Genomic DNA, 27187 nt, shown 5'->3' on the forward strand with positions numbered 1-27187 from the left:
TGCAGAGGAGAGATTACTAAAGGCCGGAGGTAGGCAGCAGAATGTTCACCCACTGCTCTAACTGGGTGTCCTCCATCAGCATCCTGCCATAAAATATGTACAGGTTTCACGTGATTGTGCAAATTCAGACTCTGCCTACCACTTCTCAGCCCAGAAGGAAACTTTGACAGTGAGCAAATACCAACTCTGAAAAAGTTCGGTTTCAAAAGCAGCATCTGGCAAACAACAAGCCCAATAAATGTGAAAAATGTTGCAAGGTATGGGGAAAAGAGTTGCACTTTTCTTTTTAAGTTAGCTTCCATGTAGCTACAAATGGAGCTTGTCCTCTAAAAGTTTATGAAGCTACTGCAGGTTCACCATCCTGTGAAATGGAGCTCTCAGCAAGGACAGCCCAAACAAACTGAACATCTCAAGATCAGGGGCTGCAAACGCTCCTTAACCCTGTTTAACTGAGAAAATAGGAGAGGTGAAACTTCAGAGCTGTTGCTCAGAATCCCAGTCAAAGCCAGCTAGCAGACTAACAAAAGAACTGCTGTACTTGCTTCTGGCTCCTAAAAAATACATAAATGCCACCACGACCACCAGAACCAATCAGCGCTCCAAAACTCACTCACTCCAATCAGTAGCTGACAGATGTCTGCTGGGAGCTGCTGTGTAGCTGAAGCCCTCCAGACCAGGTCCACTAGGAGAGACTGAGCTATTACAGAGGTACCAAACTGTGCGTTATGAGACAATGTTTTGCCTGTAAACCCATCTGAATGAAATTTTTACGTGTCCTTGGGTATTAAACATACTGGGACAGATAATTGCTTCCAATACGTATCTCAGGATGAGATCTGGTGACCAAGGCATGAAATTTTCATCACATCTGCAAAGTTTAAAGTTGAATTTCATGACCGCACACAGATAGAACACGAGGTGAATACACTATTTATATCCCATTTATATCCTTGAGAGATAAGGGTGGGATGTGAACTGCATATATCAGGCTTAGTGCTAGTCTGTGCGGGTGAACTTCATGCTCTGAGAGCAGTACCCGCGAACTCTCAGTGCAGGGAAAGGCTGTACCACCTCTGATACCACGTTTCCAGTAAGCGCTTTCAGCAAGAGACAGAAATGCATTCACTACCAGACACTACAGCCTATGGTAACTGTACCTTGGCAGCTTCACTACGGTGACTTAATAGCAAGACTGTCCGTGTCTGAAGTCAGTTAAAGGCTACAGATCAAGGCAGAGGGAGAAATAAGTGTCATAACCAGAATTGCTTCTCAAACAGATTAAAAAAAAATAATTGTCTTTTTTCTCTCCCTCTTTTCTTTTAAAAACAAATCTGTTGTTTTGAGGAACTAAAGCAACCAATGTTAGGTTCCTTGTTTATTACACCTCCTGCTCCTGCTCTGTGCCATGGGTCTGAAAAGGCAGATTAGCATAAGATTAGCAGAGAAGAAAGCTGTTCAGGCTCAGGGAGACTCCAAGGCGAGCCGTTTCACTTTGACAAGGGCCAGCACCCCCTTCCTCTGTGTCCAGTGGCAGCAGGGGCAGTTTTCTCTAAGAAATAAGTCCCACTGCTGCTTCTTTCACTGGATAATGCCATCTTGCTGCCCAGTCTGGCTGGGGTCAGCAGTCACCGAAGGACTGGGTGTATTGCTCTGCAAAAATCGCCGGAAGTCCTTAATCATGGGGCGGAGGACCTGGATGAGGGCACTCAGTGCAGCCTGTGTTCCTTCCATGGCTTGAGCCTGGCGCTCCTGCGCACACGCCTGCACCTCCTGAGAGCGACGGATCATCTGAAGCAAGTCATTCTGCTGCTCCAGGTGCTGGGCAATCTCCTTCACATGTAAGTTGGTCACTCGCTGCTCCTGCAGGAGCTTGGCTGAGTTCAGAGCGATGCGGCTTTTCAACTCCTGGGGTTTTGCAGACACTTCGTGTTGATGTGCCATCATCTCCAAGGGTGCTTCAGCAGTAACTGTGGTGGGGGCTTCTGTTGTGCAGTACTCCACGACCCCGTCCTCCAGACTGTGGTAAGTTGTCTCTGCAGGAACTGGGAACAAAGGACAGAAAGGGGGTAAGGAGTAGCTGCAAAATGAGTGCTTTTATCTACAGGACTATTCAAGGAATGTAACAGGAATACTGCCTGTTCTGTGAGATAACATACAATAAACAGTGAACTCACAAAATAACTCAAGTCTACTCCACCCTCATCCAAGTTTCCTTCTCGGATGTACAGACTAAGGTCCAAAGGGTGCACCATATCTGTCTCGACAAAATCACTTCTCAGCCCCTAGTTTAGAGCACTGTTAACCAACTGACATAAGGGCAAAGAGAAGGCCTAGAATGGCACTTAGCAACAGGACGGCCCACGTGGGGCAGATCAGGAAATCAGTCTTGGAGATATTCCTCCCTTTTACTTTAGTGCCCAAGAGAAAGGGACCAGAAGCTCTTTGCTTCCTTTGTTTTAAGGCTGACCCCAGCCATCAAAGCTGACTTTCATCTCATAGATGCACCCCTACAGCACCAACGTGTTTTCATGACAGATGGGGGCTTTGCTTTGAACGGAGCTCCCTGCAGAGGGACGACAGGCGGGCACCAGGCCCCCCCAGAGGGCCATCACTGCAGAACACAGCATCCTCACTGTGCGCAGCACTCACTCTGGGTCAGCGTGACGGTGGTGGCGGAGGCGGTGATGGGGATCTCAGTCCCGTCAGCCGCCCCACAGTCCCCGCTGGGCAGGCTGATGATGGTGGCCTCTCCCAGCAGGTTGCAGATGCGCTGTTGCATGGGGGTGAGGATGACGGGGGCGGTGGTGGCACCGGTGGGGTCCTCGCCCTCCGTCCCGGCGCCGCCGCCGTTCTGGCTCTCGCTTCCCCCTTCCATGGCGGCGCGCACTTGGGCCACTTTGCGCCGCACCTCGGTCTTGAGGTCGGACCACTTCTTCTTCACTTCGGGCAGCTCGCGGTGGCAGGTGGCGACGGCGTTGACGCGCCGCAGGATGTCGTGCCAGGCGGCGGCCTTGGCGGCCAGCGGTACGCCCGCGTTGAAGTGGTTGATGAGGAGGTGCTTGCCGCGCTCCAGCTCCTCCACGATGATCTCCACCTCCCGCTCCGAGAAGTTCATCTTCCGCTTCTTGGCCGGGGGAGCCGGGGGCGACGCCATGGCCCTAAGGGGAAGCCGGGGAGCTGGTACTCGGAGTGCTCCTGACGGCCTGGGGGGCCCCGCTGCCCCTCGGCCCTGCCCAGCCTCCCGCAGGGCCCCCCGGGCCCGCTCACCCCGGGCCGGGGAGGAGCGGGGGGAGCCCGAGGCCCCTCGGGGCCCGGAGGTGTCGCTCCCTCCCCGCTCCCCCCCTTGGCACCGCCAACGGTACGCAAATTGCGTACCACAGCCACCCAGCAAGCCCCGCTCAACGGCCTCCACCCTGCGACACTGGCGTAATGGCTTCCAGAATCAGCTCCCTTTCTTTCCTCGCCTGATTGGGTCGTCCGCCTGCCTGTCAGGTGGAAGTTTCGCCCCCCGCGAGGAGCGCTGCGCCGTCATTGGTCAGTCGGGCTGTCTATCGAGAGAGGGGCTGGGGACGGTCCCGCCTCGCCGCTTGCCTTGAGCCACTGGGCCTGCGTGAGTCCGGCGAGAGGCTGGGCCCGCCCTCTATTTCCCCACTTTAATTTCATCGGATATTTTTGCCGTCCATCAACTAGAATGCCCCCGCCTCTGGACTCTATCGGATAAAAGCCGTGTCCATCAAGATCCGAATGAGGCTCTGTCTCCCGACCTGATTGGCGCAGTTGTCCCTTTGCCCCCGCTTTCCCCCCGGCGTTTAACCAATAGAATCCCGCTCTAGGATCTTGTACCGCCCTCTTCCGGCCCGGCGGTGCTGCGTTTCGATTGGTGGAAGGGTTTGCGTCCGTCTGACGTCACACCGCCCACTCTCGTGGTGCGTGCGTTGGCCGGGCTGTGGGCGGCGGCGCGTTGGCCGGGCGGGGGCCGCTCCCATTGGCCGGCGGGGCGCGTCACGTGGCGGCGGCGCCGTGTGGCGCGAAGGCGGAAGCGCTCTGCGTCTGTTCCTCGCGGCGCCGGTTGCGGAAGCGTCGCCATTTGCCGGCGGCGGGTGTGAGCAGCGGGCTGGACGATGCCGGGGGCGCGGCGCTCGTTGGCCTCCCCGGTGGTGAGCGGCGTGCTGTGCCCCTGCGGCTCCCCGCGGGCCGCCGCCGCCGCGCCCGGTCCCGGAGCTGAAGGGAGTGGCGGCGGCGGTCCCTGCGGAAGGGCCGTGTGCGAGGCCTCGGAACAGGACCGGCGGCTCCGCGCCCTCTTCCAGAAGTTGGACGTGAACCGCGACGGCGCGCTCTGCATCCACGACCTGGCCGTGGGGCTGGGCCGCCTCGGGCTGCACCGCACCGAGCTGGACCTGCTGGTGAGCACCGGGGCCGGACGCGGCGGGGACGTTTCCGTTGCTCCGGGTCTCGCGTGGGGGCTCCTGAGGGCGGACGGGCACCGGTGGTTCCGCGCTGCGTTTGTGCCACGCGGCGCTGAGCGCGGACGGCTCTGGGCGTTGGGGTGCGAGCTGAGCGAAGCCGTTGGAGCCGCGTGCGGCAGCGCTGAGCCTGCCGTCGCGCTCCGACCGCTGCTGGGTGGTTCTCGGGTGCGGGGCCGTGAAAAAGCCGAGCGATGAGGGACGGCACCGGGTCAGTACGCGAGGCTGCAGCCTGCGCACACTGCGGGAAGGAGGAGAGCACTTCTGAGTCCCTGATTCTTGGCCCGAGTGACAGTTATCGCTGCTCCCAGAGCCGGGCAGGGCATCCCGTTTCACTCCCTTTGTGTGTGTCCATCCGTCCCGGAGTCGCTGCTGCCTTTCTAACTTTCACTCCCAGGCATTGCTTTGTAGTAGTACTTTTCAGTTAGCATCTTCCTCGCTGCTACAAAATACAGGAACGCTTTGGCAATGCGAGCAATGTGTGTGGTTTAGTTGTGCTGCTTCTAAAAATAATGTCGGTGCCATGGTGATTTTCTCCAGTGTGCCCTTTGGTAACGAAACCTGACTGCGCCCCATCACTCACCTGTGCGTGCCCTATGAAATGCTGACCTGCTGCCACCCATGGGTGCCTGATCCCTCAGCTCTGGCAGCAGGCTCTCACCTGCTAGAACATTCTGTGCCGATGCCTGGCTATCTCAGCTGGCATCCCCTCTTCTTTCTGAGCCTGTTATCCAACACAGCCTGATGTTTTCCAGGCTGAGAGGATGCTCTGTGAAACAAAATGCTTTCTTACTTTCCAGCAGAGCTTCTCTGCTTGCCATGCTGCAGGAGCAGCAGAGAGGAAGCATTCTGCAGGGTCTGGAGCTGTTCTGTGTGGGGGGAGCACTGTGGATGATGTGGATGAAGTGCTGCTGCTGAGCCTTCAGCCATCGGGATTGTTCCTCAGCTCTTTGCTTTCTCTGCTCACTGTTCAGCTGTGCAGGAAGCAGCTGGTTGGATAAAGGGAGCAGGCAGGGTGCCGATGGTATTGCAGGGTCTCCTTCAGCAGTGTGACAATTAGCATCTGCTAAGAATGAGGATGCAGAGTTTGGAGCTCCAGTTCAATTTGTGAGAGCAGCCCTTGGAGAGCTGGCTGGAAAACCTCTGCCTTGTGTCATCTTTTAAGGAAGACTGAACAAACTTCCTGTTTCTCAGAGAGTTCTATTAATAAAAGCATTCTTTTTTCCCTCCACATCCTTTAGCCAATAATGACACTGAGACAAGTGGGCTAAGCAATGTGAAGTCACGTTCTAGAAAAGTGTTTAAGAGTCAGGGTAAAAAAAGCAGTGTTTGGAGGCCAAGTTAAGCATAAATCACTTGGATTGTGAATAGTAAATTACTCCGTGGCTCAGGTACTTTATATCTTTGTGTACAACAGTGCAGTGCACTGGATGTGGGTGCAGCCCTCCTGGCTTGTAATGCCGGCTTGTCCCCTGGCTTTGCAGTGAGCTGCTGATCTCTTGGTGCCAGTTGGCCTGAAGTCCTTATGGCAGCAGTGATTGTTCTGGCCTTCAGCTTGAAGGGAAAATGAGCAGTGTTTTGGCTCCTTCAGATCCTGAGAGTTCTTACTGAGATGAAGCCCTGTGCAGCACTCATAATGTCACAGCCTGCTGCTCTAGGGGCGGCCTTCACCTTGGGAGAACAGGCAGATGTGTTGCCCTGCTTTCTCAGGTGGAATTTGCTAATGTCATCGATGCATTTTTCTTTAAATTCCTGCTGTTATCTCAAAGCCATTTGACAAATACCGGATGCCAGAGCAGTGAGCCTTCCAGAGAAATGCTTGTCTGTGCTGGTCACACGGAGCAGTTCGCATACCTCACTTTGCTTGAACGGTAAAGTGGTAACCATGTGAAAAATGTTTTACAGGCTTCCTTGTCCTACTGCATCAAGGGGTGTTCTGCTGTGAAATTACGTCTGCCTCTGGAGAGCTGAGCTCCTTTTGCTACTTCTGAAGTTCTCGTGAAAATATTTGTGTAGATTTATATGACTGAAATATGTGCTCGATGGAAATAAGGGTCACTGAACCAGAACTGTTCTCTACTTTTTATCTGGAGATATGTATGTGGTGTAGCTGAAGGCTGTGTAATCATAGTATTTCTGCATGTGCTTATGTGATTGTTTCCCTGCTGACCCTGACCTGGAGCGCTGTCTGGAGCTTCTCTGCTGCTGGGGGCTGGGCAGCTCTGCCCTGGTGCAATTCATCCGTGCTGCATAGAGACAGAGTGCAATCCCTTTGTGGAGCTGAACCTCTTCCAGGGGACTAACTCCATGTTAAGAAACGGAGCAAACATAACCCTTGTTTCCTTGCAGCCATAACAGTCTGTGTACCTTTGCTGTAATTGGGATCAGCTCCTTGACCTTGAGGTGCTGTTCTCTCCTGGATCTGTGCAGGTCACTGCCCACTGCTGCCTGGCTGTCAGCTCCCAAATCTCGCTGCTGAAATCTTTGTGTTGGCTTTTATCACCGTGGTCTTTGCCCGCTGGCTCTGCTGCGTTCTCAAAGTTCTGTCCACTCAAAGTTTGCTTTCACCTGCAGGAGCATAACGGTGCTGCTGCAGGGCTCGCTTGGCTCTGGGCTCCTCTGAGCAGCTTTGTTTTTAGGGATGGCCTTGGGCTGTTCCAGCTGCTGGGAAGTGCGTCCTGATCTCTGCTCAGCCAGCTCTGTTGCAGGCAACTCTGACAGACAGGCTGAGAAGTACTCTTCAGGATTGAATTGCTACAATACCAAGATTCAATCTTATTTCTTCACTTAATTTTTCATTTACACTCCTTATTTCTGTGACTGTTTTACTCTCTGAACTTCTGACTGCCCTTTTATGTGCCATAATTCTGAGCAGCTGTAAGGGACTGGGAAAGCAGGGAGCCCTGTCTGTGTAGTGCTTTCACCTTGTCCCTATTGTCAGCCATCTGGAAATGGGTGACCTGAGTTCTTATTGTGTTACAACACCGTGCTTGTGATTAAAAATGAGCAAAAACTCTGTTCTGTAATCTAGATCAAACAATCTGTCTGAATACATTTAAATAAGCCACAAACCATAGAGATGTGCTGGATCCTGCTGGGGCAGCTGGAGGCTTGTAGCCAGGCCCTTGTAATTCTTAAGGGTTGAGCAATGTGAGTTCATAATCAAACAAATGGAGCAGTGTTACAGTCTGAACTTCCAGCTGATCGCCTTCCTGCTGCTGGCAGATATTTGCCAACAGCTCCCTGACCACCCGACTTGTCCTGGCTGATCCTGGGGGACTGAGCTGGACGTGCTGAGCAGTCTGAAGGCGTTCCTCCGTGCGTTAGACCACGTTAAATTTCTTCAGATGTCTGTGGGTAACATCCTTTCGAACAGGGAGCGAGGAAGATGTGACGTTGGTTCGCTGCTCCGCAGGGACCTGTTGTTCCTTGCATGTTATGAAATGTGTGGTTTGAGAGCCTTGCTGCTGGGAGATGTGCTGCGAGCACACAACTGCGGGTCAGTGATTTCACTGTAGATAAAGCCTTCAAATCCATGGCAGGCACAGGAGTTGGTGTGCATTGGCTGATTGAGATGTGCTCAAGGTGTGGATGCATGTGCTGTAGTCCCTGGCAGGTGCTGCAGGGCCTTGGGAGCAGTGTGGGGCTGCTGACCCATGCTGGAGGATGAGCTGTGTGTGATGGGTGTCCACTCACCGGGCACTGTGGTGCCTGGGGTACGAAACTGGCAGTGCACATCCACTGAGGGAGGCTGGAAGTGAGCTCTGGGTGTACACACATGCAAGGGGAAGTTGCTCGTGCTGTGCCATTGCCCATTTCTGTGCATGGAAACCTCAGCTATTGCTCTCTTGTTGTGTACCCATGGGTCAGAGGTGCAGCCCAGCAGTGTCCTTCCAGCACGGTGCTTTGCTTACCTGGCAGCTTGTGGATTTCTGTAGCTGGGACCTTTACCCCAGTTATGGCTGATAAGGGCTGCAGGATTGTGGCCAGGCTGCTGAGGTGTGGACCCAGCCTGGGCTCCAGCGCGCTGATGGTCAGCACTGGTGTGGTGAGCTGCATCCTGTGGGTGCTGTGTGCTCTCAGACCTGCAGGATCCCCTGACCCTCCCTGTGCAGCAGCTTTGGTCTTTCTGCATGTGTTCTGAGATTTAATTGCCAGGGCTGGATTCCTCGGGAAGTATAATATGAAATGTCTCCTTTGGATCTGGGCACTGACTGCGGGTGGGCTCAGGGAGGGGAAAAAATGAAATTGGTACTGGGAGATAAGAGCAGGTGGAAAAACCCTGAGCTGCAGAATGGTTGGTGGGAGTTGGTTAAGAAACAAAGACTGGTGATAATTCTGGCCCAGTGCTCAGCCAGATACTTGAGTGGTTGACATGTGTCGATGAAATCACATCAAACTGCTGTAGGGGCTGGGTGTCCTGCTCCTGAGCCCTGCAGCACAGGGAGCACTGCGCTGTGGAGTGGTGCTGGAGGAGGTGGGGGAGGGAGTGTTGCCACAAGTAGGTCTGAAGGAAAAATGGTAAATGAGTCTTTGTTCTCGTTCATGTCCTATGGCTATATTTGTCCCTCTGAATGTGGGACGTGAGCACACTTTAATGACGCCCCAGACTTCGTCTGGAGTGAAGAAGGCGGATGTGTCACCGCTGTAGGACGGCGATGCTGCCTTCGTTTGGTGCACTCTGGGCAGTGCGCTGAGGCTCCGTCAGCAGAACTCTGCTTTATGAGAAATTGCTCAAATTGTTGGATCGTGAGATGCTGGGAAGGCAAAGCTGTTTGGTATGTGAGGCCACATCGTGCGCAGAGCCCACGCTGGGGGGGTCATTTCCCAGCAGCCACTTTCCTATTACTTCGGTGCATGGCATGTGCTCGTTCCTTTCTGATTTTGGGGTATTACAGATGTCCTTTCTCTTGGTCAGCGCTTGGCCTTCACATGATGGAGCCCAGCAGTTGGTGTCTGTTTGGTGCTGGCCCCATCGCCCAGCACACGGGCTGGGGCAGCTGGTGGCTGTGCTGGGGTCCTGCAGAGAGGTGGCCAGGTTTTGCTGCAGCTCCGTTGTGTCACCTTGATAAATTAATGTGGCTGAATGTCACCAGACAGCTTAATTATTTAAGCAGCAGCGGCCAAGATGTTTGGCAGCGTGCTGTAAAAACCCTGCACGGCATTTCTGGATTTTATTTCAGCTCTCTTCAAAAGTGGAAAATCCTTACATTAAGTCTTGTCTTTCAGGAGTGACGTTTGGAAAGATGAGAAGTGGGTGTAGGTGGCCAACCTCAGGTGCCCCACGCGCCACAGGCCCTGCTCGGGTGTCCTGGCAGCTCCTCCTGCCTGAGTCACCACCGGGGTCACACCAGGATCCCAGGAGGTGACTGCTGTGGCAGCTTTCCTACACCAGGGGATGGGGATCACTGTTCTCTTCCCTCTGCCCCTTCCTCTTCACCCTCCCTCCTGCATTTTTTGAGTGTGAGCTCGTTGTCTGCTCGTTGTCTGCTCGGATTCTTGCTGGAAAACGTATGTCTGCTCAGAATTCTTCTAAGGGCCCTCTGAAAACAAGTATCCCGAGGCTGGGTTCTGCCTGGTGCCACCAGCCCCAGGGGCACGGTGCCTGCCCCAGTGCTGAGGTGTGGCTGCAGGATGGGGTTGAAAAGCACACAGAATACCTTGGTTTTGTTACCTGAAGAGACCTCCCTTAGCTAGCTTGCAGTACGAGGAAAATACTGTTTCAGTTAAGCACACACATTGTTCTCTTGCTCTTTCCTTTCTCCTTTGTCTCCATCTGGATGGATTGCATGGTTTCATTGCCAGCTTCTCCACTGGTTGCCCAAGGATGACCCACCTCAGTGGTGCTGGGCATGGAGCTGCTGCCCTGGGCACCTGCTGCCTGCAGCCACCCCCAGGTCGCTGCTGCTGCTTTTTCCTCTTAGTGATCTTGAGTTTGGATCATGGGAACAGCTGAAGAACCGAGGTGGGTAGGTTGGGCAAGGTGTTTAGGTATGACCTAGGCTCGTGATTTCTAGATTAAATGACTGTCTGTTCCTCTGAACTGGTTTGGGCTGGACCTGCACCCGCTGCGTTTGTTGCATCTTTTGTGTGTGAGTGGTTGGCTTCGTGGTGGCGTCAGTGGGGCAGCACTCATGTCCCAGCTCCCTGCAGGGGAGCAGCTGCCTTGCCTCCAGCTATCATCATCTCTCCATTACTTGCTTTATTGTTCTGACCTAATAGAATTCCTCACTTGGTGAAATAAATGCTTTTATTTTTTTCCTCCTCTTTTCTAAATATGATTAGGAAGGGCTGTGTTCTCAAGGAGCTGCGTGGATTAGCACAGTGGAAGAATTCCTCTGAGGTTTCCTTCAGCAAGGACAAAGGCTGAGGAAGTGTTGCTGTGTTTCTGTAATTGCACCCTGGGCATGTATTTTCTTGCACAAATCACTGTTCTACTGTGCAATCTCTGCACGAGAAAAGGAAGATGGGGTCTGTGCCATGTGCAAACCCCAAATATCTGCATATACAACGCAGAGAAACTCAGCAGTCGTGTCCCTTAGCGTTAGCTGCTCTCACAGGTCAGCAGCCCGAGTCCCACTCATCTGCTTTGCCTTCATGTCTTCAGATCAGCGCCTGCCATGGGTCCATGGGATGAGCTCCTGAGTGTCAGAGCAGCTTGCTGCTTCATGGCAGCCTGTAGCCCTAGGCTACTGAAAGCTGATTTTGATGAACTGTACCAGTTCAGGAAATCTGCTTTGTTCCTCCTTTTGGCTCAACGGCATTAGAAACTTAAAAATATCACCTTACAGGATCTGAACAGTGGTGTGTTAGAAAGCAGTGTGACTCTGGTGGGGGTGGGGGCATAGCACAGAGTGGGGCTGGAGACTTTTAGATTTAAACAGCATTTTTTTCCCATTAAGTAACACTGAAGCGTATTTGCGGAAGAATTCTTTTTTTTTTTATGTGAAGTCTTCTGTGTGCTTGTCTCTTTTTCCATTACTCAGGTTGGTGAAAGGAATTCAGCAGTAGTAAGCTCCTGTCAGCGTGATGCTGAGTGTTCTCCCTTTAAAAGCAGGCTGAAGCAGCCTTCCAGTTCCTGCATGTATTTCCATATCCAATAGCTGTAACACATAGGTTCCCTATGGCCTGCTGCTGCCAAAGGTTACAAACTGGCAGCAGTGGCCTGGTGGAGGCTGAGCAGCTCGCTGTGGGCAGGGAGATGGAGGTCTGCTCTGCACTGCTTTGTTGTGCTGGAGCCCAACTGGAGAGTGGCAGTGCTGTGTGAAGTGGGCTGTGCAGTGCCCTCCTCCTGCGGGCGTTGGGGTGGGTAAAGGCCTCGTGCTGCAAAGGAAACTTGCGTTGTAGAATGGCTTGGGTTGGAAGGGAGCTTAAACAATCATTCAGATCCAAGCCCTGCAGCACAGAGGGGCTGCCAGCTGCTAAATCAGGGACCTGCTCAGGTTGCACGGGGCCTCATCCAGCCTGGCCTGGGCACCTCGAGGGATGGGGCACCCATACGACCATAACTCCCTGCCCTCTGGCTGAAGAATTTCTCCCTAATATCTAATCTAAATTTCCACTCTTTTAGTTTAAAACCATCCCCCCTTGTCCTGTTACTTCCTGTCTGTATAAGAAGCTGATTTCTCTCCTATTTATCAGCTCCCTTCAAGTACTGGAAGGCTGCAGTGAGGTCTCCCCGGAGCCCTCTCTTTTCCAGGCCGAGCATCCCCAGCTCCCTCAGCCTGTTCTCGTAGGAGAGGAGCTGCAGCCGGGAGCTGCCGTGCTGTGTACCGATATATGTGCGTGCTGCTCCTGCTGTGTGCGGCTCTGCTCGTCCTGTGCCGCGTGCCTGGATGGAGGTGGTGCAGCACAGCTCTGGGCCGATGGGCGATAATTACCCACAGCCGATCGGCCCTTGTGCGGTTGAACGGCCGTAAACGCTGTGCAAGCGCGTCCCCGCGTCGCGCTGAAAGCCGAACGGCAGAAGCTTAACGCAACACCTATTGTAGTGCTTTATGAACTAGAACAGACCGCAGAGAGAGAGGGTGCAGCCCGAGCTTAATTCAGCCGCGGCCGGGAAAAGCGCTCATCCCCGCAGCGGACCATCTGCTGCCCGAACAAAGCGGAGCGCCCAGCCGTGCCCCGAGCATCCCCGTGGCCGCAGCCCTCCACCCTCGGGCGCGCTCCCCGCGGGTGCCGGCGCGCTCCCGGCTGCGCGCTGCTCTTCCCGGAGCCCCGCGGCGCCGGGAGCGGCGATTGGCTGCGCGCTGCTGCAGTGGGGCACAGCCCGGCGCCCGGCCCCGCGTGCTGCCGGGACCCGGAGCGCCCGCTTTGAGCTCCCGTGTTCGGCTGGCGTCCTCCGAAGCTCGGCTCCTTTGGAGTCGCGGAGGGCTGGCTGACGCTTTGTCTGTTGCCTTCGGAATTGTGACGTGCTTGCACAATGAGCTGCTTGTCAGGCCGGGCACGACTGCGGTAGCAGCGATTTCTAAAGGCAGGAAGCGTCCGCAGGAACCGCGGGGCCGGAGCTGCTGTGTGTGCGTGCTGTGCCTTCCCGTCCTGGTAGCGCAGCCCGGGCAGCGGGCGGCTCCCAACACGCCGGCTTTGCTCGCCGGAGCAGCGATGCTGCAGAGCCTTTGGCTTTTTTTATCTAGCTTCCTTCCCAGGGCCGCGTGCCAAGGTCTTGCTGATGGAAAAGACGATGAGGTCGGAAACACCACCCCACTGCCAGGCCCCGGGGAGAAAGGGCCAAAGATGATGGGGAAGCCACAGGACAGAGGGACTGACCCCACTGAGAGGAGACCAACTATCCTCCTGGTGGTTGGACCCGCAGAGCATTTTCCAAAGGTAATGGGGTATCCTGACGCCGGAGCGCATGGGTGTGTGTGCATGCTGGAAGTGGAGAGACTGAGGGAATGACTGCAAAGATGATGTGACCTTGCAGATACGGCGTTCTAAGGGGAAAAACTGTTTCTTGTGGTTAGGGGAGTCTGTGGATCTAGAAGGTGACTTGCAAGCAGCATAACTCAGGGCTGGGAGTGACAGTGAAGGTCCAATGGATCCTAAAAGTCTCGTGGTCGATCCATGGTCGTTCAGCACTCCCCATGACTTCATAAGGAATTAGTGTTTGAGGAGCGAGGCAGTTCCTGGTGCATTGCTGGAATGGCACAGCCCACAGATGGGAATGGTTTTCCCACAGGAGTGAGTGACATAAGGAAGAGACCTAATTCCGTGTGAGGATGGGAACTTCCCAGGGTGGGGACGTGGTAGGTGTGTGCAGTTGGCAGAGGATAAGCAGTGAGGCTTTGTCTAGGGGGGAGGCAAACAAAAGCTGCTCAGTTCTCTGCTGGCCGTGTAGTACCGTGCGGGCTGACGGCAGCTCCAGGTTGTTCTCGAGAGGGAGGAAACACCGTCTGTGTCTCCTGAGGATGATGCAGTCAGCTCTGACTTCATGTGGGTTGTGACCAAGGGTGTGAGCTGAGATGACTGGGGAGGGGCTGGGCAGTGCCCCCTGTGCTGCTGGGAGGGAGCGGGGTGGCTGCAGGATGCGGCTGCACGGGCACAGAGTCAGCACCGCTGCTGTGGGATCGCTCTCTGAAATAGGGAATGAATGGGTTCAGGTTGCAGAAGGGCTTAGTGTCCTTTGCTGATGTTTCGGAGGAAAGCAGCAGGGTGGCATCTCTGTTCTGCAGAGCAGAAGCCACTCCCTGCCTGCATCAGGCTGAAACATCTGCAGGGACCTCTGCCCTCAGTCCGTCGCTAGCAGTGGGCACTGTGTGTCTCCTCCAGAACCTGGAGCGTGTGCACCTGGAGAAGGAGGGGACTTCTGTGTGCAGAGGTTGAAGAAGGACAGAGGCTGAGGACTGAGGGAGGCTGTGACGAAGGAGCAGGGCTGCAGATCTCTGTTCCCTTCGGAGGGAACAATGCTCCTTCAGTCCGGGAGAGCCCATCTGTTCACACCTGCAAATGGAGATCTGTCTGACATGGGGAGGGAGTTGATAGCGATCTCTTGCCTGTATGACCCTGAGAAGTTTTGCTGTATAGGAACCCTAAAATTGGCTAATGCAGAAATAGCTGCGGGATAAGGATGTGATAAAATGGAGTTACTGCAGCTTAGGAAGTAACTGCCCATCTGCTGGGAGGTTGTGGCTGTGTAATTTTAGCCTGCCCTGATTGTGAAGTGAAACACTGAGTAAAGCTCTTCTGCTGAGGATTATGCAGATCTGGTTTACCTTGCACTGCAGACCAGCTAATGCTGATCCTGTCACTGTGGCTCAGCTGACAGCCGGTAACTTGTGAGCTTGATGATATATGTGTGCTCCCATTGCCTGTCTTAAGGAGAAGCACTGCAAAAAGTCCAGCACGGCAGGTGATAACTCACCCTGTGATGTGTAAAGAACCTGGGGGACACATGGCTTCTGTTGTGCCACGGCTTGATGGTGACCTTGGGATAAATCTCTTAGCTAGTGCCACGTTGTGTCGTCCAAGCTCCTGTAGGCACTGTCTGCTGAATCATCCTGAGCACTGCCTGACTCTGCAAGGGACGTATGTGTGACAGACCTGGCTGGGGAGGCTTCATCCCAGTCCCTCTGTCCCCATAGTGCTCAGAGTGACTCAGCCCCGCTCCTCCTGGAGGTAACGGGTCTGATATGCGATAGCTCCTGCAAATACAGAAGAAAATGCTGATAGTGAATGGTACGTCTTGGCTCTGGGTGTGTGTGTGCAGGAGGGGCACGGCCTGCCCCTGATGTCACCGCCTGGACTTGTAACTTTGGATCAGCGTGTTGTCACTGCACAGCTCACCTCTCCTGCTCACCTTTACAGCACGTACTGACGCTGTGGGTCTGTCCTTCCTGTCTGTACCCTTCCCCTTGCATGGGCTCAGCTGACCGCTGCTCTGTGCTCTGCTGGGGTCTCTTCAATGATTAACTCCCCTCCTTCCAACACAAAAGGTGTCTCTGTCATTTGTGAGGACCTTCTGTACTGGACAATTAATTATAAGCTAACCTCCAGAAATGACAAACACCACGTCAGCAGGACCTGCTGAAACTTCCAGCATAGGTGCACCTACCCAGAGAGCTGCTCTGCCTCCAGAGGATGTGAGCTATGTGACTGTGATGCGTGCTGGCGCAGGGTATTTTTAGAGACTTTTTTTTTTTTTTTAGCAAAGTAAATTCAAAATTAAACAGCATCCTTGTATGGCTGCATCCTTTCATCTTCGGGAGGTACCTTCTAGAGCTGATGCAGTTCAGCAGCCATGAAGCAGATGCCCAAAAGAGTAGAAATGACTAGGAAAGGCCGACGTTGGTGTTGCAACTTGTAACTCGTGCAACACTGAAACGAGTGCCAAATCCTATGAATAAAACGGGCAGTAAGTTTGCAGGTTTCCTGACAGCAAGAAGACTGAGCATCCCATAGAAGGCATGCATCTGGCACTCCCTGCAGCAGCAGCACTAGCGATGCTGTGTCCCATCCACCACCACCTGCAAGGGCTGTGCACGGGCTGGGACTAGGGCCCTGTCTGCCCCTGGGCACTTCCAGGTTTACCAGGATTATTTATTCTTATTATTTTTGACGAAACCTAAAAGCCTGCTAATGCTTTTTTAAATTCCCTTCATCATTATAGCCTGAATTGCTGGTGTAAACTTCACTCGTAATCCATCTCTCCTTCTTAGCTCCCTCTCCTGTAATTAATACCCTGAATAAATCAGCTTTCTTAACGTCGTTACCTCTCTCCTTTCCTCTGACGTAGGTAGTAGGCTTTCTTCCCCAAAATGTGCAGATTCTGCCTTTTGTTCTCGCTGCCAACTGGAGTTGGAGTTTATTAGGAAAATCTGCATCATGTTGGTATAGCAACTGAGCTGCCGAGCAGCTCAAACAGTGGTGCTTGGCAACTTGTGGGAAGGAGCATGGAGCATCCTGAGGCTCGGTGGGCAAATCTCAGTTATATCTGTTCCTTTGGCACCTGCATGTGGGGCAGGGGGCTGCTCTGGGTGCCCAAGGCATTGCTTTTGGCCGTTCCCATCCGTCGTGCTGGGGCAGTGGGTGCGTGCTGTGGGTTGGCGTGCAGTGAGCTGTTGCAGCTGATCCCTAAGAGGATCTGCAGCCTGAGAAGATCCCGTTGCCACGTGGGGACGTCAGCAGGAGCAGGTTAAGCCTGGTTAGGTAACGCAGTGGCAGGTAAGGTGCCAGAAGGGCATGGGAAGCCTTCATGGGTCACGGCTCCCGGCGGCACCCTGCTGCTGGCACCCCGTTTTAGAAAGCCTTAAAATAACCTTGAACATTCCCACTGAAGTCACTGGTGTGCAGCTCCACAAGCAGCTTGTTTCAGACCTCAGCTTTCTTTATGCTTAAAGGACAAAATACCCCAGCAGGGATACACTGGGCCTGGTGCAGCGAGGTCCAAGAAGAAGCACCCGCCAGGCTTTGTGCTGGTCAGCACTGTTAGAGCAGAGCAAACACAGGAAAACGTCGCAGCAGGAGGGAAAGCAGTGAGCAGGGGCAGGCTGAAACCAGACTGACAGATGTGCTGCTTTACCTCGAGCACAGATGGGGTGATAGCTTTGGGAAACCTGCTGATGGCTGTGTGCTCTCAGGTCTTCCCCGTGGGGTGGCTTCTCTGGCAAATACCAAAGCTTGAGCTTTGCTGTGTGGTTCATGTCTATAAGCATCATCACCAACTGCAACGCTTAATTGTTGTTGGGAGAGGAGGAGGAACAGGTGGGGGCTGCAGCTGCTGCGGAGGCTCAGCTGGGAGCTGCCGGGGCTGTGCTGGAGCCCTGGGCACGGCCTGTTCAGTGGTTTGCTGGGCAGCCCTTCCCTGTGCGCTCTGCCGGTGCCCAGTGTCAGTGTGTGAGGCTCTGTGCTCAGAGCTGGCTTTGGGCAGTCCCTCCAGCAACACCACTTAGCTCCAGCACGGCATGGTACCCTCTATAAATGTGGGATTCCAGAGCTTTTTCTTAAGCTGGACATTCCCGGGAGTGTTTAGGAAGAAGAAGGTAATCTGTTGCGTCTCACGGAGGGAGAGGCAGTGACCAAGGCCAGGCCCTGCAGGGCAGCAGGCAGAGCCAGCTCCAGGGGCACTGGGTGCACACGGGGAGCCCAGTGCCAGTGGTGGGAGGCCTCATGAGAGCTGCTGGCAGCCCTCTCCATTGGGGAGGGCCGTGGCTGCTACCGCTTCCCTTTTAAGTAGAAGGGCAGGGCTTGAGCAGCCAATCCCGCTGGAGCCGGCGAGCTCATAGGCATGTGTCATGAGACACGCCGGCATTTCCTTCCCAGCACGCACTGAAGGTTGCGTCCTTCCCGGTCTGTCCGAGCGCGGAGCACAGGAAGATGCTCTGTCTCTGTCTCTATGTGCCGGTGCTGGGGCAGTCGCAGGCAGAGTTTGAGTACTTTGAGTCAAAGGGACTGCCAGCCGAACTCAAGTCTATCTTCCGCCTCAGCCTCTTCATCCCCTCCCAGGAGTTCTCCACCTACCGCCAGTGGAAGCAGGTACGGCCGCGGGGGGATTGGGCTGAGCCCCGGGCTGTGGGGAGCAGGGCAGCTCCTTGGGGCCACGTTGTGTTTGGGGCTGTTGTATTTGGGGCCGTGTTGTGTTTGGGGCTGTGTTGTATTTGGGGCTGTGTGCCGGTGGTGAGGGACTGCTGTGGGAGCACGCTGCGTTTTGGATCTTTTGGTTCCAATCTGACAGAAGCTCACCGCTTAAACCGATGGACCTGACGCAGTTTAAATGGAGAAGGGGTTTTCCAAACCCTCTGCTCAAGCTGGAGGCTTCACATCCTCTTCCTTTTCCTCCCCCGCGCTGCCTGCCCTGTGACGCCATGAGCAGCGTCTGCAGCAGCCACGTGTTGCTGGCTCAGGCTGTGCAGGGCGTGCTGCCGGGAGCTTGTGCAAGAGCTTCTCCCTTCCCTCTTGCAGCAGCTGCATGGGCTGCCCCGTGCTCTGCCCTGTCCCTGCATGCCGTTTTCCCAAGGGCTCAGGAGCTGAGGCTGAGCTGGGTGGCCTTCTTATCCCTTTGTGCAGGTGCACAAATGGAGATGTGTGGGGCTTTTGGATGTGTGAAGTCCCGTGTGTGCTGCAGGGCGTGCATGGTGCGGGCATGTAGGAACACCAGCAGTGAGCACTGCTGCTGGCGAGCAGATTGCTATGCCGAGATGTCATCCCTGCTGTTAAATGCAGGTGGAGATCCGTTTGCCTCTCTTTGCATTCTTGTCCTTTACAGGTGTACAAGTGATTACACAGCCCTTGCAGCTCACTGCTCCACAGGGGCAGTGTATTTCCTGCCCACGGTGGCAGCGTGTGGTCTCCATTCGCTCACTGCACACTGGTGCTGCTAGGGACGCAGGGAGGTAGAGCAGAGTTGCACAGTCACATCTCTCCTGCAGTGAACGCCTCTGAATTATTTGTGACTGTCAGCTGCTGGGGGTTGCCAGCGGGAGGGAAGCCCTGATTCAGCTGTTGGAGGCCAACCCGCTGACATGTGAGAGGTGCTGCCCTATCTTTAGCCCACAAGGTGGATGTGGGGCTGTGCCTGATCTTTACAACTGTCATATGATAAATTGCAGATTAAGAATCCTGGGCACACCTCAAAGGTCAGTGCTGCTGGGACGGCACTTTCTTATTTAAGGCTCATAAGATGGTTAGAAGTAATCCTCATAGTGGTAGGACTAAAAGGGCAGGATGTGATGGGGCAGGAGGAAGAGAGATTTTTAATGGTGAAACATGTAGCACTGAAACCATTGAAAACAGCATTGAAATAAAGATGTAAGGCTAATGAAGGAAGGTGTCCATGGGCTGAAGAAGTGCCACCATAGGCTTCAGAGTAATAGATAAACCTGAGCGTAAATATTGAGCAGAATGCAGGTGATCAGAGGGTTAGCCTTGGTTCAGATCCCATCTGCTGCTCACCAAAATGGTACAAGGATTACAACCAAAACATTGGTGATGAAGGGCTCTGAGTCACTCCTGGTGTCCTGTCACTCCTTGACTCATGCTGAAAAAGACTTCTAGGCTGTCAAGGGCAAGTGACCAAACAAGAGTGGAAATGGGAACTCCCTGAGCTGCATTCTTGCAGCCTGGAGATCACCTCTGCTGTCAGCAAGTAGCCACGTGCCCTTAAGATAGCACAGTTCATCCGCCCTTGCCCTGTGCTGGACTGAGTGAATTTGTTGTTACCTTGTCCTCGCTGTCTGACACGAGCTAATCCTGCTGCTGGCTTTGTCCTACTGAGAACCTTCTCTTGTTCTCTATGTGTCTCATGGAAGCCTGTATAATTAAAGCACGTAGCTCCAGGGTGCCTAAACCAGTTCATAGGGGTTTTATCTTCACTGTGCCTACTAGGGCTGGACAGGCTTTTTCTGGTTGGAGTTGGTTCTTGCCAGGGGTAGCATACTTTTGTAGGGATTGGATAGGCATGGCATTCCTTCTCCTGTTCAGACTTATTTTTTTATTGCTTCAACTTTGGCAGTTAATTTTCTATGCAAACCTCATTGCCTCATGCTGTGTCCCTAAGGAGGCTCTCAAATTATATCATGTAAGGCGTTAATCAAGATGTGGGACTGGGATTAGATACCTGATAGTTGCAGAGTATCCCCAATAAAAGCACGAGGCATTTGCCTGACTTTGGAAGGCAGTTGCCTGGAATCAGGTGACCTTTCTGCTCTCCTGCTTTCCTCAAATTTATTGGAGGAATTGTAGTAATCGTCAGCTGCTTTGGGGGGGAGAGGAGAAAGCCAAAGCCATTTAGGAAGCAGTATTTAATTATGGTGGAAGAAGGGGCAGATCTTCTGGATGAACAAAGGAACTGATGGTTTTTGTTTTTTCACAGAAAATTGTGAAAGCTGGAGACAAGGACCTGGATGGACAGCTGGACTTTGAGGAGTTTGTTCACTATCTCCAGGATCATGAAAAGAAGCTAAGATTGGTCTTCAAGAGCTTGGATAAAAAGAATGATGGTAAGCACCTTTCTCTTGCTGGCAGATAGACTATTGCTCGCTTCAGCTTGCCAAATATTTGAGCTCTGTGCCTTCTCTTTGCAGGTCGTATTGATGCCCAGGAGATTGTACAGTCTCTTCGGGACCTGGGAGTTAAGATCTCTGAACAGCAGGCTGAAAAAATACTGAAGAGGTGAGTGTTCAGCTGGTTCCTGTGTCTTTCTGAAAAGATCTTCAAGTTGAGGGAAGGAAGCGTTGGGACGTGGAGCCTTTCTCCTCTTTTCTACCCTGTGTACACCTTCCGGAGACCTCAGCTCCTCCCTTTTGCCTGTTACTCTTCATTTTGATGTTGAATTTGTTTCAGTTAAATGACACTTCTAATGCTGTGATTTGTTATGGAGAGTTGCTGTTAGAATGTCTTGCCCTGCTGGCCTTCTGTGGGAAGGGCTTGCACCAGAGCCGATCGCTTTCGTTCCTGTCTGACTGTCCTGCTGCCCCGAGCTTGCTGCTTTGAAAAGGGAATGTGCAATTGTCCTTTGGAAACGCTGAGTGCATTTTGCATGTGGCACTAACATGTGAACTACCACTTATTTGTGCTGTTTTTTTCCTCTTTCTTTCCTCTGCAACCCTCCCTCTGTCTGTTTGCCTGTGTGTCAGAATAAGGACGGGACACTTCTGGGGTCCTGTCACCTAGTAAGTATTTTCTTCCCTTCAGTTGGGAAACTAGTTGGCCTAACTTTGATAGGAGGGGGTACAACAACTCCTCTGGTGTAGTTAAAGGGGAAATAAGGGAGAGAAAGAGGGAGACCATGTCTGTCTCTCTGCAGTATTTGGGGTAGAGAAGATTTCTTGGCTTTGTCTTGTGTCTCTTTGGAAGTCTTTCAGTAGTTGCTTTGCAGAGCTTTCTTTTTGATGTAGGCCTGAATAATCAAAGGGAAGGGGAGGAGAACTTTGTCATCCAGTGGGTGTCTGTGCTCAATCATGACAATTTTTTTTAGCATGGATAAAAATGGGACGATGACAATTGACTGGAACGAGTGGCGAGACTATCACCTGCTGCACCCAGTAGAGAACATCCCTGAAATCATCCTGTACTGGAAGCACTCCACGGTACGTTCCTCCACAGCTGCTTATGGTCTTTTCCTCAGGTTCTCAGTGAAAGCCATAACCCCAGGGAGCTGCTATCAGCAGTCTCTATCATTTTCTTCATGGCTCAATAGCTGCCTTATAGCCCTTGAAGCCCAATTGCTTCCTGTCCTGTCCCCTTATCTTGCCATCAAGCACTGGCACTGCTGAAGCCTGTGGCACAGGTGATAACAACTGTACATTCTGCATGAAGGCGTATGTTCGGTTGGCTCGTGTGTCTGAGAGCTTGGACCAGTGGCCAGATCCTGCCAGCTTAGAACCTGCTAGGACTGGAGATTGATTTGACAGGCAGCCGTCCTTCCTGGTGATATTTCAGTGTGTGCAAATAGCATGTAATGAGATAAAACTGGCTGCGGGCTTTGAAGGTTCCAGTGAGGCCCAGCTGTGTCCTTGTGCAGTTGCCTATGGTTGATCTTTTCTTTTTTTTTTTAATTTTATTGATACAATTGATCATTTTGTTCCTTATTGTGATCCACAGTATCTTTATGAAGGCAAATGTTTAGCAGTTCCCAGCTTCCCAAACAAATCTAAGCCTTTTTGAGGTGGTGCAGCACTGGCAGTCCCAGTGGCCAGACACCTGTAACCTTAATGGTTACACAAAAGCTGCAGTCATGAATTACTGGAGATGCTTATTCCAATACTTAGCACAGATGAAGTGTGGTAAAACTGTAGCAGTTTTGGCAACTGATGTGATGTTTCTCAACACCTTCTGTCTTTTTGCAGATCTTTGATGTAGGAGAGAATTTGACTGTCCCTGATGAGTTCACAGTGGAAGAGAGGCAGACAGGGATGTGGTGGAGACATCTGGTTGCAGGTGGAGGTGCAGGTGCTGTGTCCAGAACCTGTACAGCTCCTTTGGATCGCTTGAAAGTGCTCATGCAGGTATGATGGAACAGTTGCAGTTTGTTTGAACATCCTGAAGTCTGGTCCCCTTAATATTCTGCCAAAGTGATATCTAGGAGATGATTGTGTTTGTTATCTTGATTTAGCACTTTGGCTAGAATCGATCATATAGCTCCTCTATTGACAAAATATCTTCTTGGGTGATTTAAATGGTCAAAGTCATGTCAACAAATTGTCCTTCATTGACTAGGGAAGATAGAAGCTTTCGGGAGGTAGGCATGCACAAAAAGGAAGAGAGGTTTGCTTTTCTATTGTAGAAGTTATTGAGAAGGGATTAAAGCCTTGGCAAATCTCTGGGTAAATAAAAAAAAGTGCCCTTTTGTCCCTGGATTACAGAAGAACGTAACGCTGTCGTAATCAGGACTGGAACTGATCCAAACTCTCTCTCTCTCCCTCTCCAGGTTCATGCCTCCCGCAGTAACAACATGTGTATCATTGGTGGTTTTACTCAAATGATCCGAGAGGGTGGAACAAGGTCGCTGTGGAGGGGGAATGGCATCAACGTACTGAAGATTGCACCTGAATCTGCCATCAAGTTCATGGCCTACGAGCAGGTGAGCGAGGAGGATGGGAGGAATCTGACTGCAGTGGGGTCTGCGGGAGGACCAGCTGGAAAGAGTGGCTGAGATAAAACCAGTGACCCTCAGTGTCTGTCTGTCTTGGCTTCCACAGATCAAGAGGTTCATTGGTACTGACCAGGAGATGCTGAGGATTCACGAGCGGCTGCTGGCTGGCTCTCTGGCTGGCGCCATCGCACAGAGCAGCATCTACCCGATGGAGGTGAGGACACTGACAGCCCTGGAGGCTCCTGGCAGGGTGTCAGGACGAGAGCTGGTGGTCTGCCTGCATCTCTGAGAACTCTAATCCCAAGTAATGCTGCTCACGTGACACCTGCTGCAGTCCTGGCTGTCCCGCTGTAGTCCTGCTCTTAAGAGTTAACATTGTCTATATTTTTTTCTCCTATTGATTTTCCTCTAGGTCTCAATGGCATTAATTCTTGTCTTCTAGGTTCTGAAAACACGGATGGCTCTGAGAAAGACAGGACAGTATTCAGGCATGTTGGATTGTGCCAAAAACATCCTTTCGAAGGAAGGAATGGCTGCCTTCTACAAAGGCTACATCCCCAACATGCTAGGAATCATTCCATATGCTGGTATTGACCTGGCAGTCTATGAGGTATGGGGCTGTTAACACTTCTCTAGGGCTGTGCTGCTTGTGTAGCTTTATCAGTCAGACCAGTCAGTTACTACAAGAGTATAAATAACTTATCAAAGCTTTCCTGATCAGCCTTAAGGAGGGGCACAGATGGATTTATTTTTTTTTAGTCAAAATGGCCTAAAAGATAATCCAGTGTGATGATTTCCCTTTCATAATTGGCATTATGTGTGCTGCTGTGTTTCTTTTCTGAGAGAATTGCAGCAGAAAATTAAAGTTTTTTTTTTCTCCCAGTCCCCTCAAGTAGCAGTAACTCAGATACCTGAGAAGCCTGGCTGATACTGCATGCACATCCCTGGGCCTTCGTGCTAGGGCTCTTATATAACTTGTTATTCTTTTGATTGCATCTTCACTGCTGACATTGTTCCTTCCAGACTCTGAAGAACGCCTGGCTGCAGCGCTATGCTGTCAACAGTGCTGACCCCGGAGTCTTTGTCCTCTTGGCTTGTGGCACCATATCCAGTACCTGTGGGCAGCTCGCCAGTTACCCCCTGGCTCTCGTGAGGACACGTATGCAGGCCCAAGGTGAGAACTTGGGGAACTCTGTGTAGTGTGTGAACTCCTGCCATGGTCTGTGAGCTGGGTAAAGGTCCTCTGGTGTAAACATTGCGACAGCAGCCTTAACCAGCCCGTGCAGCTGAGCAGTAGTCTGCTTGCCACGCTGGACAGTGGACTTTGTGCTGTCCTCTGGAGTCAAATGCCTCTGGGACAGTGTAGTTCTGTTTCCCTCATATCAAGACTTGGGGCTAGTGGCATCTGCAGAGCAGTTCAGGAAAATGGCTGTGGTGTGCAGCACAGCCATGGCGTGCTGACAAGTTCGGTGCCCTCCTTAGAGCACTTTTGCTCTGTGGCCATCCGTGGGAAGCGTGTGATTCAGAGCTGCCCTTTGAGACACGTGTTGGCTTCGTGTTCTTGTGGCATAGGTCGTGCTATTTACTGTGGCTCTTTGCGTTGCAGCTTCTGTGGAGGGTGCTCCTGAGGTGACCATGAGGGGACTGTTCAAACACATTCTGAAGACAGAGGGAGCGTTTGGTCTTTACCGGGGCCTGGCCCCAAACTTCATGAAGGTGATCCCTGCTGTGAGCATCAGCTACGTGGTTTATGAGAACTTGAAGATGACGCTGGGTGTGCAGTCGCGGTGACCAGGAGGTGCCGAGGACTTGAGACTCTGAAATCTTGGGCTGTGATCCCAAGACATACAGTCATCTCTCATTCTGTGAATGTGTTGACACTAAGCTGACTAAAAAAAGCTGTGAAATCTCAGATAGTTTGTGAGTAGGGGAAGGGGGAGGGGAGGATCTGGTGTCCTTTGTCATCTTGCTACCCAGAGCTCCACAGGAGCTGTCACACGGTCCTTTTTGTTGGGCCTTTTGGGAGGGCAGGAGCTGAACTCCTGGCCCAGTCTTAAGGCATTGCTTTGTTTGAGGTCAGTTCCCAGCAGTATGGCAAAGTAGCAAAGATTTGGGGAACAGTCTGCTTTCAGCATATTCATGTACAGAGCTGTTTGCCTGCAGATGAGCACCTTCTGAATTGCTGGAAGAGCTTCTTTTTCCATTCAGTTGTTAACTTCCTACCTGTTGTTCAGATTTGTACAAACCTTGTGGAGGAGCTGCTGCCACACCAGGCTTGTCATTATGTTTACATATTTTCCTCTGGGTAGGAGATATTCATGTTCTGCTTCCAAGACTTGACATAAAAAGTGATTTTTTTTTTGAACTATACTCATTTGGAGGGCTGGTGAGCAGTGGTTTATATCCAGTCAGGCTGAATGTTACTTAGGCCAGCCTGATGAAGGATTAGGATTATTTATTTTTTATAGATTTAAGTGTGTCTCATAAATCCCACTAACAAGATGCACTTAACTAACAGAAGCAGCAGCCTAGAGCCTGCATGCCTGTATCCTCTGCATGCCGGATTGGCTTCTCTTATACTCAGCAGGAGCTTGGAAAGGGGAAGGCTGAGAGGCCTGGGTGGGCTGGCACCTCGATGCATGGCTTCAGTAAATCAACGACTATTCCACAGCTCCTGTGCAGCCGTGCTCCCAGCACGACACGAGAGCCCCTGTGCAGCCCTGCATGGACCTCTGAGTTCGTTCTGCCTGGTGCCCGGGGTGGCTGATGGACCTTTCCAAGCCCCGTGCCTACGCTGCTACCTATCTCTTTAGACCTCTTTGTAGTTTGATGTTCAGGTTTGCATTAGTGGGGTGGAGACTCCGAGCCAGGAGTGTGTCTGCCACAGGGAGGACTGTAAGGGAAGGGCTGGCTGTCACTGGGAGATGTGAGTTCAGTCCTGAAAACACACTTGCTTTCCTCTCAAAGGGTGCTTTTCATAGGGCTAAGGGAAAGAGATGGCTTTAACATTTCTCTGCATTATGGGCTACTTTAGTGGATAGGATCTGGCTCCTGAGGCCTGGGAGATCCTCATCCAGTCATTTTGGGCAAGATGGACCACCGTTGCATTCCACTGTTTTACTGCTGAAAGCATATTTATTTTGTATTTATTTGAACAGATTTATGCCAGACTATTTTTATAGACTTGTTTAAATATTGTTACTGTGCTTGTATTTCTCCCATTTCGAAAAGTTCTCTGTTTGTTCTCTCACATCACGCAGCCGAGTGGTGGGGAAGGCACTAAGGTCCCTTCCCCGGGGGCCCGAGCTGCCTTTCCCCAGCACGAGGTTGTTGCTGGAGGACCTCAGCCCAGAGAAATGCTGTAGCAGGAAGCCATGGGAGGGAAGGGAGCTGGTGAGGAAGTGGGGATGAGGGGAGAGGGCACGCTGCAGGGCTCGCCTTTTGGGGCCGGCTCCATGCGTGGCCGGGAGGGTTCTGGGGGAAGTCAGGACAGTAGGTCTGTGCATGTGGGGAGTCACAGTGGCTAAAGGAGAGCAATCCTGGGGAGTCTGTGAAGGAGGAGGAGGGAGGAAGACTCAGGGACTAAAGACAAGGTGAGTTTGCAAGAGTGCCGGGAGGGATCGCCCTCTGACACGAGGTGCTGCAGTTGTGTTTTGAGGCTGAACCAGCAGATCCTGCTGCTGAGCATCTGCTCCTCGGGTGCTGCCTGATGGACGCCTCGGGGGAGCGTGCCAGGAGCTGGAAGAGGGTTTGCTGGCACTCAGCAGCTGAGTTTGGTCCACAGAGAGCACTGCAGCTGAGGCTGTGCCCTGATGAGTCCAACCGACCCGCTTTGGTGATGAAGAGTTTTTTTTTTCCCACCTCCCTCTTTTTCTCTTATCCACGGTAAATTTTGCAGTGGCTTCTTCCTACCAGTGTGGCCTAATGAGAAAATGAATATCAGAACGCAAAAATCAATGCAAAATGACAACTGTCTTCGTAGCTGTAACCACAGATTGTTATAATGCAAATCTAACTCGGATTCTTCATGTAGGGAACAGTCTGCTAATAAAGGTCTGTCAAAGAGACCCCTTGTCTGTGTTTTGGTGTGTCAGTGCTGCCTGGGGGTGGGCTGCTCCTCCCTGGGATGGTCATCACTGAGGATGCTGATGCTGGGGGTGGTTTTGTTCTGTGCAGAGCCTTCAGCCTGTTTCTTTTG

At 52.4% G+C, this 27187-nt stretch overlaps 2 protein-coding genes across 4 annotated transcripts; one reads left to right on the forward strand and one right to left on the reverse strand.

Moving 5' to 3' along the window:
- Positions 1 to 278: 278 nt before the first annotated feature.
- Positions 279 to 3445, reverse strand: NAIF1 (nuclear apoptosis inducing factor 1). Its single transcript, XM_065737602.1, has 2 exons — positions 2650 to 3445; positions 279 to 2042 (listed from the first exon to the last, which is right to left on the reverse strand). The coding sequence occupies exons 1-2, from the start codon at positions 3152 to 3154 to the stop codon at positions 1579 to 1581; spliced, it is 969 nt and encodes a 322-aa protein (XP_065593674.1). The 5' UTR covers positions 3155 to 3445; the 3' UTR covers positions 279 to 1578.
- A 676-nt stretch (positions 3446 to 4121) lies between these two features.
- SLC25A25 (solute carrier family 25 member 25) lies at positions 4122 to 25467 on the forward strand. 3 transcript variants are annotated; one of them, XM_065737603.1, is made up of 10 exons: positions 4122 to 4403; positions 20269 to 20395; positions 20480 to 20567; positions 21373 to 21484; positions 22244 to 22402; positions 22825 to 22977; positions 23096 to 23203; positions 23432 to 23599; positions 24013 to 24163; positions 24596 to 25467. In XM_065737603.1, the coding sequence occupies exons 1-10, from the start codon at positions 4122 to 4124 to the stop codon at positions 24778 to 24780; spliced, it is 1533 nt and encodes a 510-aa protein (XP_065593675.1). In that variant the 3' UTR covers positions 24781 to 25467. The 3 variants fall into 3 exon arrangements, with proteins under 3 accessions (XP_065593675.1, XP_065593677.1, XP_065593676.1); XM_065737605.1 differs by lacking the exon at positions 4122 to 4403 and adding an exon at positions 13008 to 13289; XM_065737604.1 differs by lacking the exon at positions 4122 to 4403 and adding an exon at positions 17740 to 17933.
- Positions 25468 to 27187: the final 1720 nt, after the last annotated feature.

The sequence above is a fragment of the Cyrtonyx montezumae genome, unplaced genomic scaffold (genome assembly GCF_038088225.1).
Source record: "Cyrtonyx montezumae isolate F1298 unplaced genomic scaffold, pur_monq_1.0 scaffold_20, whole genome shotgun sequence".
Taxonomy (NCBI): domain Eukaryota; kingdom Metazoa; phylum Chordata; class Aves; order Galliformes; family Odontophoridae; genus Cyrtonyx; species Cyrtonyx montezumae.

Excerpts from the sequence above, each read along its gene's own strand:
- NAIF1 (XM_065737602.1), bottom strand. The coding sequence starts at position 3,154 with ATGGCGTCGCCCCCGGCTCCCCCGGCCAAGAAGCGGAAGATGAACTTC. Across the intron at positions 2,043-2,649 it reads CACCGTCACGCTGACCCAGA|TTCCTGCAGAGACAACTTAC; the intron begins GTGAGTGCTGCG and ends CTTTGTTCCCAG.
- SLC25A25 (XM_065737603.1), top strand. The coding sequence starts at position 4,122 with ATGCCGGGGGCGCGGCGCTCGTTGGCCTCCCCGGTGGTGAGCGGCGTG. Across the intron at positions 20,396-20,479 it reads CTTGGATAAAAAGAATGATG|GTCGTATTGATGCCCAGGAG; the intron begins GTAAGCACCTTT and ends TTCTCTTTGCAG. Across the intron at positions 24,164-24,595 it reads GACACGTATGCAGGCCCAAG|CTTCTGTGGAGGGTGCTCCT; the intron begins GTGAGAACTTGG and ends TTTGCGTTGCAG.